This window comes from Simochromis diagramma, unplaced genomic scaffold (assembly GCF_900408965.1).
Source record: "Simochromis diagramma unplaced genomic scaffold, fSimDia1.1 OVJJ01000387.1, whole genome shotgun sequence".
NCBI classification, from domain to species: domain Eukaryota; kingdom Metazoa; phylum Chordata; class Actinopteri; order Cichliformes; family Cichlidae; genus Simochromis; species Simochromis diagramma.
The window spans coordinates 9,703,825-9,717,010 of NW_024387152.1; the positions used below are offsets into that span (position 1 = coordinate 9,703,825).

Genomic DNA, 13,186 nt, shown 5'->3' on the forward strand with positions numbered 1-13,186 from the left:
TGTTAAGATGTTATACTTAAAAACATCAGGACACACTGACACCTTTGCTGCTGGGCTAATGGAAGAATTATGCGTGCTAAAGATTTTTTTTGTTGTTTTTCGTTCTTTTGTTTTTGATGTTTTTTGTGTGTGAGAATACATACTTTCACCTTTGTGGAAAAAGCATTAGAGCCAGAAACGGTGAGAAAGGACAAAGGATGCCACGCTATCTTTCGCCCCAACTCCTCCGACTGGTTTTTATCACTGGTTTCCTGCAGAGTAATTGCAGTTCAGTCATCAGCCTTTGTTGTGGGGAAAGCCTGCTGATTATTATCATTTGGATCCATTTTACTTTACCAGCGTATCCATCCGCTTGCCAAGCACCAGCGGCTCAGATGGCTCTCCCTTCAGGTCGGTGTCTGAATGGCTGGAGTCCATCAAGATGAGCCAGTACAGCGAGAACTTCACCTGCGCCGGGATTGTCACCATGGAACAAGTCCTGCAGATGAAAACTGAGTAAGTGTGACATGATATTAAAGTAGCAGTTATCTTATTTGCTCACAGGTTTTAAGATTGTAGATCCAAAAGTTGCACACTTGTTTTTCCTCCCAGCCCCTGACGGACTTCTCTCGGGCAGTTCATGTATCTGTTTTCCCAAAGATGTTAAGTTTTAACAGCCAGCAAAATAGTTTGCACTCAATATAATCGCCAGCCTCGGTTACAACTTAAGAAATGTTTGAGATGGAAAATTTAATCGAGGGAAGGAGAAGAAGTGGGGCTCATTTGTGGTCGGCTGATGGTGGTGGCTTGTGGTTACTGCAGTTCTTATTTTTCTTGCCCTCCTCCATCCTTTCTCTCCTCCCTCCCTGCACCCAATCACACCCGCTGCCCTGGACGGCACTTTTACTCGAGCCCCTAACAAATCGCCAGTTTTGCCCGTTTAGATCGGAGGCCTTTTGTGGCTTCTTCAACATTAAAGTAGGGGAAAGAGGGGGGGAGGAGGGAATAGGCTGTAGAGGAGCAGCAACTAGAGGAGATTACTGAATTGAAATGGATGGATGTGATTTCTGGAGAGATTGAAGAGGTGCGCTCAGAAAGTACTCCCTGAACTCATCACAAGATGGTTGAGGCAATTAGATCTTCCCTGACTCCCCCGATTACAAAAGGGGTAATTTAATGAGATGAACTCAACGTTTCGGGAAGAAAGGCTTAGTGAAGCATATAGTATAAGGTTGCTTTAGGTCTATAACGAGGGCCAGAGCATTTTCTAACCACATGACCAACCAAAAATAAACCCCTCCACACCCCATTCTGCCACAACGTATATATGTAGGTCTTGATCTTGGGAAGATGGGCAGACTGTGAAGCAGAGACAAACCCTTTTGAAGTATTTGTCATACAGTATGGTGTGATTTCATGGCCCCATGTTTCCATCTTGGGGCATCTGGTAGCACTCTTGGAAAACCAGCAGTTATTTACAACGCGCCCTCTGCTTGCCAGACAACTGATTCATCGTCAGCAGAGAGAATCCTTGTTAAGTAATTAAGGCTGTAATTAAGGCTTTGACTTTAGGCTGCTGCTTTGCAGGGCTTTTGCAGGTTCGCGTCGTGCGCTCGTCGAGCCCCCTGTGATGTCCTTTTTATTTTTCTTATGAAAGATCAATCAAAGCCTTGGCAGACTGCACACTTGGAAAGCATCCCACGTAGGCATGAATCGGTTCAGCTCCGGGCTGGCATTTCATCACGTCGAATGAGTCAGTGATTACTTCAAGGCTCGAGAGGCAGGAAGGATGTGCGTGAAAAGTGTTGGAATGTGGCCAGACTGTAAATCCATGTGGCGCTTCTCTTATATATCCTCCTCGGTGTGTGTGTGTGTCTCCTTTGCAGGGATATTAAGAACATTGGAGTGAGACTGCCTGGACATTTGAAAAGAATTGCCTACAGCATCTTGGGCTTAAAGGACCAGACCAGCACACTGAGCGTGTTTGCAGTGTGATCCTTATAATGAAGGGAATTCAAATCAGGCACTGCAGCCGGCAGCCCTTTGAACTCTAAACGGAGCTGGAGCACTACTGCGGGGATGGCTTGGGATCATCAGAATCAAGAGGACTGTGCCATCCTTTCAGGCTGACTGAATAAGACAAGCTTACTGTACATTTTTTCTGATTTCTTCTTATCTACAGGGAATGGAGCAAATACACACCGACAAATATATCAAGTAGACTGTGTATATTTGAATATCTATTTTTTTTACTATCCATAATTTCTGTACAGATGCAATTTTATCTTTATTTCTCTCTCTTTTTTTTTTTTTTTTTTTTCCATCTACGGTTCATAAAACAGTCTACTCCTTGGAATGCTTTACACAAATCGTACCCTGAGCTTGTTGTATCCAGTACCAAACAAACAAGCGAAGGCACAGTCAAGGTGTGATCAGCCTTTTTGTTGTGACTGTGGTCGGCAGTGATGTCACAAAATCTTCCTTTAATTGGCACCTTGCTCCATTTCCTGTTAGGCCGGCCGGTGAGGACGGAGTGCCGCAGTGGCTGAAATGAGCTTGAGCTGGCCCAGAGTTAAAGAGATGGTGTTGCCCGGGTGCATAAACACAGATGGACCTTGTGTTTTTACTGGCCGCCTCCTGGCTGTGTGCAGAAATTAAGCTATAATCTTATAAGTGATGTTTATATGAGAAGAAAAAGAGAGGACATATGTGAGGTACTCTATGTGTACAGAATCCCCCCCCCTCTCTCTCTTAGTTTATAGGAACGAAAACCTACAATGAAGCACTTGGATCAAAGAATCAAGAATTGCAATAGTTTGCAATTCCACTCAAAAGTTTCTATTGGAATGCAGCACGTTTGTTTGTAGTGTGCCGGCAAACGAAGAGGGGGAAAAAGAAAAAAAACATACCCTGGGGAAAAAAAATGGGGAGGATTAAATAATGAGTGGTTGTGGTTGAGACAATTTCACACTAAATAATAGTTTGGTTTGCAATTTCAATGTCTCCTTTAGTTTTGTAAAAGCTTTACAGACATTCGTTCATATTCTTGTTGGTTTGGGTAACACGTCGACTGGATGAAGCTCTATGAATAGACAGTTGCTTGATTTCCGACATTTAAAGACTTTATCTTTTTGTTAAAGTGCCTCTTTCTAGGAGTTTAGCGAGAGTTTGCTTCCGTCTATATAAAAGAAGCGGCTCTATAATGTAGTGGATAGTGGACAGTGTGCCCCAGTGCTTTAATTGATGACTGCAATGCGTTGTTACTGATGTACACCTTCCTTTACTTGAATTTTTAATGTATTTTCAAAGTGTATCTATGATTCTGTTGTAGCAGTTAGACACCCATCTTTGGAAAAGGGATTTTTTTTATTACTGTGTTTTATTGATTGCAGTTACATTTTGTATAGTTTTCATGATTTCGCTATTTACCAACTACCAAACAGATTATTTTTCTAAGTTCATCACTTTCCAAAGCAGCATCTCCTACTTTTTTTTGCTTTCTTCCTTCATCAAAGAGCAATTTCCTCCCTTTGTGCCTGTTGTTTTATACTGTATTTAATAGTGTATTTATTTTGAACTTGTATTTATTTATCCTGATAAACATTGAGCTGGGTTTATAATTGGAGCTTGCTCTCTTATTGTCAGTAATAAAAAAAAAAAAAAAAAAAGCTGTAATGTCCCTTTTTTTTTTTTTTTTTTTTTTTTTTCTTTCTTTCCTGGTTTCTTTTTACTGCCTTTGTTGCATTTGCGGAGCAATAAAGTCTCGAGTTTGGCAAAGCCCGTTGCATGATGGACATTAAAACAAGCAGAAGAATGTGTCTTTTAAAAGACGCCGTAATGTTTTTACACCCACCTGGGTATGCTGATGCTATTGGGTGTTTTTAATTCTAGAGTTGGAAACTATAATAAAAAGTCCTCGACGAACTCTTTGGAAACAGATTACAAGGCTGCTCCTGAAAATGTTTTACAGGAGTTATATGATCTAATCAACATTAAAAAACATCTCACATTTAACTCTGATTCCTGCATTTATTAAAAACTTATTTTAATGGCATTTAATTACTTCTTGGGAAATGATCTGATGTGTAGTGCTGTGAAATTTTACAGTAATGAGAAAAGGAAAGTTTTCACTGGACTCTATGCAGTCCTGTGAAAAACTAAGAACACCCTTACTGCTTCCATACGAATTATGAGGGTAGGTAAAAGCCAGGTGTAAAAAGTCGATGAGCTGATCATCAGCGAACATGGCATGGAGGAGTCCTGATCTCGGCTTGTTTTGAAGCCACAGGACATAACCAACTTGCAGTCATTGAGTCAACCATGAATTCCGCTGTGTATCAAAGTACTCTAGAGTCTGATATGAGGCCATCTGTGATGGCTAAAGCTTGGATTGAACTCGGTCAGGACGACGATCAGAACAGACTGACAGGAAAAAAACAAAAGTCCAGGTTTTGCAATTGTCTAAAGTGCTGCAGTGGAAAGGAGGTTATGAGAGCTGTGCTGAGAAAAATGCCCACAAAGAGGCTAAAGTCGTATATAAAATGATCACATCAAGATATCGCTGCTCAATGTGGTTCTACAAGCTACTGAATCCTGGTGTGTGTATATGAGAACAAGGAAGGCAAATCTTAAATCCTTATAGTCATGCATAAAAACCAGAAACTCAGTTTTAGCACCACAGAAAGTCTATCAATCATTTTTTTAAGCATGAGATACGAGACAAAAGTGCAGAATTTCCTTCTGTTAGTTGTAGTGGAAGGTCGTTTCAGTTGATTACATGTTGGCCTTTTCCCATAATGTGGTCATTAAATTATCATTTTTACGTCACTACACTGAACTCGGTGACTGATAAAGGGGGAAAAAAAAAACAAGACCTTCCAAGTTTAGCAAAACTAATCTTAAAAAAAAGAACAAAAAACCCATAAAAACACCTGTTGAAAGGTCAGATTGTAGTTTCCACATTCTTGCAAATTCATGTGATGACAGATTACTATCATCTTCCAAATAAACTGATTCAGACATTCTGATTTAGCGGCTGGCAGGGTTGCAATCTCTGCGTCTGTCCGACTCCTCCTGGTTCTTGTCCCGTCCCGACAGCGTAACAAAGACTGTCGGGCTGGCGAAAAACAGGCTTAAAACAAAATGTGCTTACCAGAGAAGCTGAAAGGGTGACTATTAAGAGTGTCTTGTAATACAACAGAACACAGAAACGGCACCTACCTGTCACTGAAAGCAGCCACGCTTTTAATTGTCTTAATTTTAAGCCTTAATACAATATAGATGGGGAGTAATAAGAAGTTTAAGCCATGACAAAGGACATTTGCTGTTCTTTTGTTTTTATCTAACCAGCCTGTAAACTGGTAAATTGGCCTTAAGTGTCCAGTTTAGGAGCTGCGGTTCTGCATTGTTTTCATTTTTCAATGCACCACAGGTTGCTGCTTGGTTCTTCCACACCTGTGATACTGCCTCTCTTGCTCTAGTGTCTGCACCATTATCTAAACTAACCAAAAAACTATGCAAAAAAAGTCCCAGCATGATTTCTAATACTGTGATTTTCACCTCTGCCCTGAAAATAAGAACGCACTAACTACAGATCAGCTATTTCTAAGGCTGTGGGACAGGATTTTATAAAATAAAGTGTTAACATCGGAGCTTTTCTTTTAGTCATCAGAATGAATAAGGCATTTCTTCCAGCAGGAATGTGGGTTTGCATAAATGTAACTGATCAGCGCAGTGCACTGAGCCAGGTTCAGTTTTTTTTTTCTTTTGCTGGTCCGTTCATGTAAACGATAGGGTTATAATTTCTCCTTTTTCTTCTTCCTTATTTATTTTTTACACGGGACCGTCTCGGGCCTCAGAGTCTGCTGTGCATCAGTCCACATTTGAACCGTGAATGACGACCGGCCCAGCAAACTTATAAATAAAATCACTGGATCACTGAAAAAGACATCAAGGCCGTTTTATATTTGGAGCTCCTTTCTATGTGACCTTCATGGGAAATAGAAATATTGGTGTTGAAACAGGAGAATGTTGTATCAGTTTCTTTTACATTCACACACCTGCTGAGGACAGAAATTACCAATAAAATGTAACCGTGCACAAGCCCAAGAATCCAGCAAGTCTAGACATGCCCCATACTTTTCACTTCACCTTGACTGATCCACTGCGCCTTATCTGACTCACTCTAACCTTGCCGCCCACATTTTGAAAATTTATCAGCTTTGATTTACTGATGTAAAGAGGGGGGGGGGACTTAAATGCACTCTTCCGATAAGAGCCACACACTACAAGGAGGAATGTCAATATTTAGATATTGAATTAATCTGCAGGTCAGTGAAGTAGCAAGAAAAAGACCCTACAGGGCCGGAGCATGGGAACTTGGATCTGCCGCTAAGTCCCTCACGAGTCTTTGTCCTTGACTCCCAGCTGGCTGCGTGTTCTTGCCTCTGTTAAACCAATAGGACGCCTAGAAATAGTCTTGGCTTTATGTGGCGACTGTAAACTGAGAAAGTATTCCACTATTTTCCATCCATGCCTTTACTGTTTCACAGCGAGGTGGATTTTTTTCCCCCCCCCCTCTCTCTGTCTCTCTCCCTTCCAGCCACTATGGAAAAAGAAGAGCAGAGCCACACAGTTTAACTGCTGATTGTACTGTTTGGATTTATGCAAATCCACGTCTGAGTGCGTCCAAGTTGAGTTCGGTTTACGTCCCTGTCGTCGGCTGTAATGCGATTATCCTCGCTCGCCGAGGGTTGAATGTGTGGAAGTTTGCGTCTTGTCATTAGGACTGTAAATGACAGGGATGCATGGAGAGACAGACAAAGAGCAGGAGGTGGGACAGAGAGGCCTGGTGGTGAGAGTGGGGGTGGAAAGGGTTAGCTGCAGATTTGAGCCATACCAGAGCTTTACTGCAGGCCACAATAGCATGTGTGGTGATTATGTTGAAGGCTTGGCGTCCAGGGCCCGAGCCTCCCCCTGAGGACTGTTGTGCGTGGGGGCCGTGGCTTTCGCTTTCAGAGTTTTTCCCTCCTTCTTGTGGCTTGTTAGATGTCTTTGTTCTCGGGGCGAAGGTCAATTTAAAAAGAAATAAAAAGAAGTAAGGAAGGCGGAAAACATTACCCAGGCACTTTTTCATGTATGACCTCTTCCTATACCGCCGCCCTTCCTTTACTTTTTGTTGCTGTTGTTTGTTTGTGTTGTTTTTCTGGCAACTCTCAGTGTCACGCGTGGATCTGAAAACCGGCAACGCTCAGGAATTTACATCCCTGCTAATTTTAGCATCGGGTTCCTGACCAGAAAACACACGCTCCAATTTCTGTCTATATTGGTCTTCCTGCGTCTTTCCGCTGCTGTTCCTCTCAGCAGCACTCCAGGCTTTTGCAGATTATTCTGCTAAGCTAACTCTCCTCCGAGCCCCTCAATTTTCCCATTTTCACCGCATTCTCAACTAGAACATCTTACATGTCCTGATCCAACATTGCTCTTTGAACACTGCCAAAGCTCCTCTCCAGGTTTAATCCACGTGAAAACAAACTAAGCTGCTGGAATTAAACGATTTAATGAACTTGTTTAATAGGATAGTAGCTGAGGAGCAAATAATTATTACCGGCATCAAGCGTTTCCCAAACCGCACTGCTGGGATCTGTTTGATGTTAGCGCAGGCGACATGAGGGGGCGAGTGGAGAACAGTAACACATGCTGCTGCCGCTGGCCTCGTCTTTCCACAGGCTCCTTGTATATTTTGAAACGGCGACCCTAAAGTCACTGCACATTTGCGATAATCACTGTGCTGATGTCATTCACTTAGAGTGAGCGTGCACACGCACGCACACACACAAAAAGAAGGGCCACGAACACATTAGTGCTCTGCAATACTGCAAATTTGTAAATGCGGGGCTAATATTGGCGACACCGATACTTTCAGCCTATGAAGAGAGCTTACGCAGAGGAGAGCAGTGTGTTATGACTTATGACAGAAATCATCATCAGTTTGCAATCTTGGAACACATTTTAATGACCATTAAATCTATAAACTAAATCATAAAATCTAAATGTTTTACTTTCCATAGTTAGTTAGTACAACAAAACCCACTTTTCAACTTTTTATATATTCCCTAAAGCACTTTGGGTCAACTTCTGCTGAAAGCTATAGTTAAAATGAAACGTGTTCATAGTGCATGTTAGATATATATTTTTTCACTTCAAAAAAAAAAAGAAAAACTTATTTAACACAATTCAGTTTGCCATATACTGAACTTAGAGGATAGAATCAAAGTATCGATCCTACTGAACGAGTATCGATCTGATACCAATACCAACGCTGGTATCAATACTCTCTTAAAGAGAGCTCTTTGGCCCACCTCTGGTACACATCATGATGCTGCTTTTCTGGCTGCTGCAGTATACAAGAAGGTTTTGTAATTAACACAGTAAATAAAACCAAAAGCTAGACAGTAAATAAGGCGACAACGTCCCATTAATACAGGAAAAACTTTCTTTGTATAGGTGCAGACATGGTTTCAAATTTTAGGATGAGTTTTTGTCACTGTCTAACTACACATGTGACAGATTTAAACATGTGCTTCCATTCAAAACAGATGTCAACTGTGAGGATGGATTAAGGCAGTCCAGTTTATGGTTAAAGGCTCTCGGCGTGCATTAAAGGAGAAAAGTCATTTGTGATTTGACTGAATCACTGCACAGTACAATGCCAGCAAAATCAACAGAGACCAAATACGTGCAGTTGTGCATGTGGAATATATTGTCTTATGGCTGAGTCTAATTTTTACTTACAAGGTAATACATTTTACAAAAAAATGTCTGAAATGTGATCTACAGGATCCTGAATGGTTCTTTTCATAGACTAGATTAGAGTTTACGCTTCGCTGGTAGTGCTTTATGATTCTGGAGCCAGAAAAATCCAGATTTGATTAAAGAGAAGTAAACATGGGCAGACCAGTCGAATGGGTTGAGTGGCGACCACTCTGATAGGCTGAGACACCTGTCGCGTAAGGAGACATGCGCCTAAAACAGCCAAGTGAACTGCCGGCCAAGTATGTTGACACAGGGAATTTGACTCGGGCGGTCCGTGGTTCTTAGCATACACAGAGCTAAAAACAAATACGGGAAAGTCCAAATACAGCCAGACACAGATAATGGGATGCAGCATAAACATGTAGCCATTACGTACAAGAATTTAGGTATGAAAATAATATTAAACAGCTGGAAACAAACACTCCATTTCTATAGGTCACATACTTGCTGTGTGCTATAAACAGTGGTCAGCTGTGCTATAAGTTTCTTAATGGAACAATAATTCCCAAGATCAGCCCCAGACATCAACAGTGAATCTATCTAAATATTCTCACAGTCGACTAATCGTTAGCTGAGCGTTCCCTCATTGTTCTAACATGGGAAGATTTACTGCTTTTTCATAACATATAAACTAAAACAAGAATTTTTTTAACGGCTGAACAAATGTGCAAGTAATTTTGACGGGAATCTTTTTTTTTTAGTTTAATTCAATATAATTTTATTTACATAGCATCAAATCACAACAACAGCTGCCCCAAGGTGCTTTATAAAACCCCAACAATCAGACGACCCCCTGTGAGCAAGCACTTGGCGATGGTCGGAGGGAAAAATTCCCCTTTAACAGGAAGATATCTCCAGCAGAATCAGGCTCGGGGAGGGCCTGATTATTCGAGACCTTATGTGTGAGGAGAAGGATTTTAAATTGAATTCTGAATTTAACAGGAAGCCAGTGAAGAGAAGCCAGGATGCTCTCTCTTTGTAGTCTCTCACTGCAGCGTTTTGGATCAACTGAAGGCTTTTCAGGGAGTTTTTGGAACAACCTGATTATAATTTTGAAGATATTGCACAAATATTTCACATCAAACAGTTTATTGATTAACTGAAAAACATCACAACCCCCCTCATGCCTCCAGCGCTGACCTGTTGGTTTCTTTGCTTTCTGTCTCTTGTCTTTCTCTTGCTCTGCGTACCTTTGGTTGTCTGGACTTCTGGCGGCGTGACTATACTCACCAGTACCTGCCAGGTCCTTTACCGGCACACATGGCTGGCATCAACTAATTACCAGCCTGCTGTATATCAAAACTGGCTCTTCCACCCACACGGTGTCACATTATCTGCTGTAGTGTAGTGGAACTCATTTCCTCCCAGGCTCCTCTCTTTGGGTTTTAAGTTTCTTTTGATATTCACTTCTTGTGTGTCTGCTCACTGTCCTGCACCTACACAACTTCAGCTACAGGCCTCTTCCAGCACCTCAGGAAATCACCTGCATCCTCTATGTCATAATGAAGCTTTTTAAATCTCCCTCTAGGCGTTGCATCCACCATTAGAGTCAGTCAGTTCCTGTTTCAACCATTAGAGAAAATAGGTCCTTTTCAGTTTTATCATGTGTTGCTATTTGTAACTCCAGAAATGTGCATTTACTCAGTCAGTCTCCCCAGTGATAGTAAACAAGAGAAATGTTGTATACCAATTCTTTTAACTCGCTTATGAGGAAAATCTCTTAAAGAGAGCACCTACAGGGCATTTGTGGTACTGCAACCTAACTCTTTTTTTTAATATAAGTGGTTGTTCATATACAGATGTTTTCTAACACATCATTAAGGTTAACTTTTACCTTTTAACTGTATGGGTGGCATATGTTTTATATGTCCATATGTGTCTCAGATTACATCTCATTAAGATTTTTTTTTAACTTAGTAGAAGATTTCAACCAATAAAGTCCCACAGAGAAAAGGAAAAAAGCTCAAAGTGCTGTGTCATTGTTCTGTTTCTCTTAACCAGCAGGACGTGTCTCCCTCTGCAGCTTTACGGCTCTTTTCTTCTGCACAGCTATTCTTTGTCTCAGTGCCCCCCTCTCTTAATTTCCGCCTGTCTGCATATGTTTTGGAGGCCATTAATCGTCCCCGGCACAACATGCACCCCAGCAGATAATTACAGTCATTAAACCAATTAGGGAGCACATGGAGGGGAAGGTTTAGTCAGCCCTGAGGCCTCCCACTCCTGTTCTTCTCAACAGGACAGCCGAGGTGGTCCGCTGAAAGTCTGGCAAAGCCTTAAATAAAGAAGGGGGTGAACTACTTCATCCCAGCTCTGGATTAATGAAATTTCCTGTTGATGTAGCCTTGAGAGACCTCGCTAACTTCGCTGCAGGCCAAGTAACCAGAGCCATTAGCCAGCAAAAGCCGTCTGAATTTTCCCATCTTTTTTGGAGGGCGTAGCAGCCGTTTAGGTCGGTGTCATCAAAATACGTTTTCACGGAGCCAAGAGGGTTATTTTGGTGATTCTGTGGCAAAACACAAAAAGAGATCAGAAGTGGCAGGAAAGGGAGGGAAGAGTGGTCAATCTGCAGACAGTGGTTTTCAGTATGCTCAGTCTATCATGTGATTGTAGAGCTAATATTATGGTTTCAATGCCCTGCACAGTGGGAGTTCTGGCAGAACAAGGCCGTAACACACAATAAATTAAACTGGGATTTCTTAGTTATTCAGAAAGATGGGAGTGAGACTTTTAGTTACTGGCTACATGTGCAGGCAAGCCACAGAAAGTCCCTCACGCTCGCTCTAAGTCACCATGTTGGATGACAGATTGTCCTCCCTTGTATCAGAGAGGTATTTCCCAGCATTCATGTTATGCTTGGCACATGTTTTTTTTTCCAACCTCTGAAGAGAAAAGAAAAGAAAAGAAAAAGCAAAAAAACTGGGAGCGCTTTAAGTTTTGTCTGTCCTTATGAATGAGATAGAAAAGTAAAAGGCAGATCTTGTAATGAATCCAAAATAAGCAAAGAAAAAAAAAATCCTGCAGGTTAAAAATATGAACATGACCAGCACATATGGTCTGAATAAGGCTGGGCTAAGCTATACTGATGGTGTGAACTTCATTTGCAGGCCTGAAAAATGAAACTTAAAGAAAGAGAGACGTTACCGGCTCAGTTGTAGAGACAAGCAGTTATTATCTGTGCAGAAAGCATGGGGAAAGTAGCTACCTTGACATTTTCCACTATTAGAAAAATACACAAGACGCTTCTAAATTTCAAGAAGAGGGTAATTTGTCCAACCATGCATTGTCTTAACCACTTGACCAATTCAGGGTTGAGGAGGGGGCTTGCTGTTATAGGACAAGAGGTAAGATACACTCTGAGTAGTTTAGCAGTCTATTGAGGTTTTATAGATACTTTTCCACCATTTTGGGCATGTAACAATCCTGGTAACAATGTAGGATCAAGTGAATAAGACTCAGGTCACGCAAGCCTAGACCCGGTCCACAACCATCTGGCAAACATGACAAACATGAAAAACTGGCAACTGTGGCAATCTGGCAGGCTTTTGGCACATCATCTTCTTTGTAACCAGTTGTACGCAGTGAGATCTGGAAACTTTCAGGAATCACTGCCAATCACTTGAGTAATACATATGTTTCCCTAGCAACCAGTGTAGCACATCCAATATGGAGAACTCGGGAGCAACATGGCATGATGTAACATGAGATGCCTCATAAAAAAGGATGTGTTAAATAAGTGCAGCAGTGTGAAAAGGCTAACTAGCTATTACCCAAGTCCAGTCTTAGATTCTGCATTTTAAAGCTTCACTGTTCGTGTTTTGAAGTCAAATTCTACATTACTACGAAAGGGTAGCGGGCTTACTTCTCAGCTAATACTAGCTAGCTTGGTTAGCAAGCTGCATCCATATATCATATTGGTGCAATGCTAAATAGCTTGGTACCAGACTAACAAAGCAATAGAATTTCACTCATCAAAACTGAAGCCAAAGTTCTTGGATGGTCTGTGTCACACAGCAAGCCAAAATCTTAGTCAAATAATGCACAGTGAAAAAGATCCAGTTATATTACTCAAAGTAATGGAGGTGAGGGCTGTCATGCTCCAGAGTTGGTGTGAGGACAGACGAGAAGAAGAGGATATAAAGAACAAAGGATGCCTAATATATAGAGCAACCAGGCAGGAGGAGATGAGAAAGACCACAGAGAAGATTCATGTTTATAGTGAAGTAAGATATTGGTTTGACAGAAGAAGATGCTGTGGATAGGGTGAGATGGAGACAGATGATCTGCTGTGGTCACACCTTAAGGGAGCAGTAAAAGAAGAAGTGTTGAGTTGTATGTGTTGTGAAGACAGTGTATAATATAATCGACTAAGACTGAATGAAACCAGTTTGCTTTC

General features: G+C 41.5%; 1 protein-coding gene across 3 annotated transcripts in view; it reads left to right on the forward strand.

Annotated features, from left to right (window-relative positions):
* Window positions 1-3,993, forward strand: part of epha2b (eph receptor A2 b) — a 33,319-nt gene extending 29,326 nt beyond the window's left edge. For all 3 annotated transcript variants that reach the window (XM_040047708.1, XM_040047706.1, XM_040047707.1), the window contains 2 exons: window positions 340-495; window positions 1,866-3,993. In XM_040047708.1, coding sequence (XP_039903642.1) covers window positions 340-495; window positions 1,866-1,974 — 265 coding nt within the window. In that variant the 3' untranslated portion in view covers window positions 1,975-3,993. The remainder of the gene's footprint in view (window positions 1-339; window positions 496-1,865) is intronic.
* The last annotated feature ends 9,193 nt before the right edge of the window (window positions 3,994-13,186 follow it).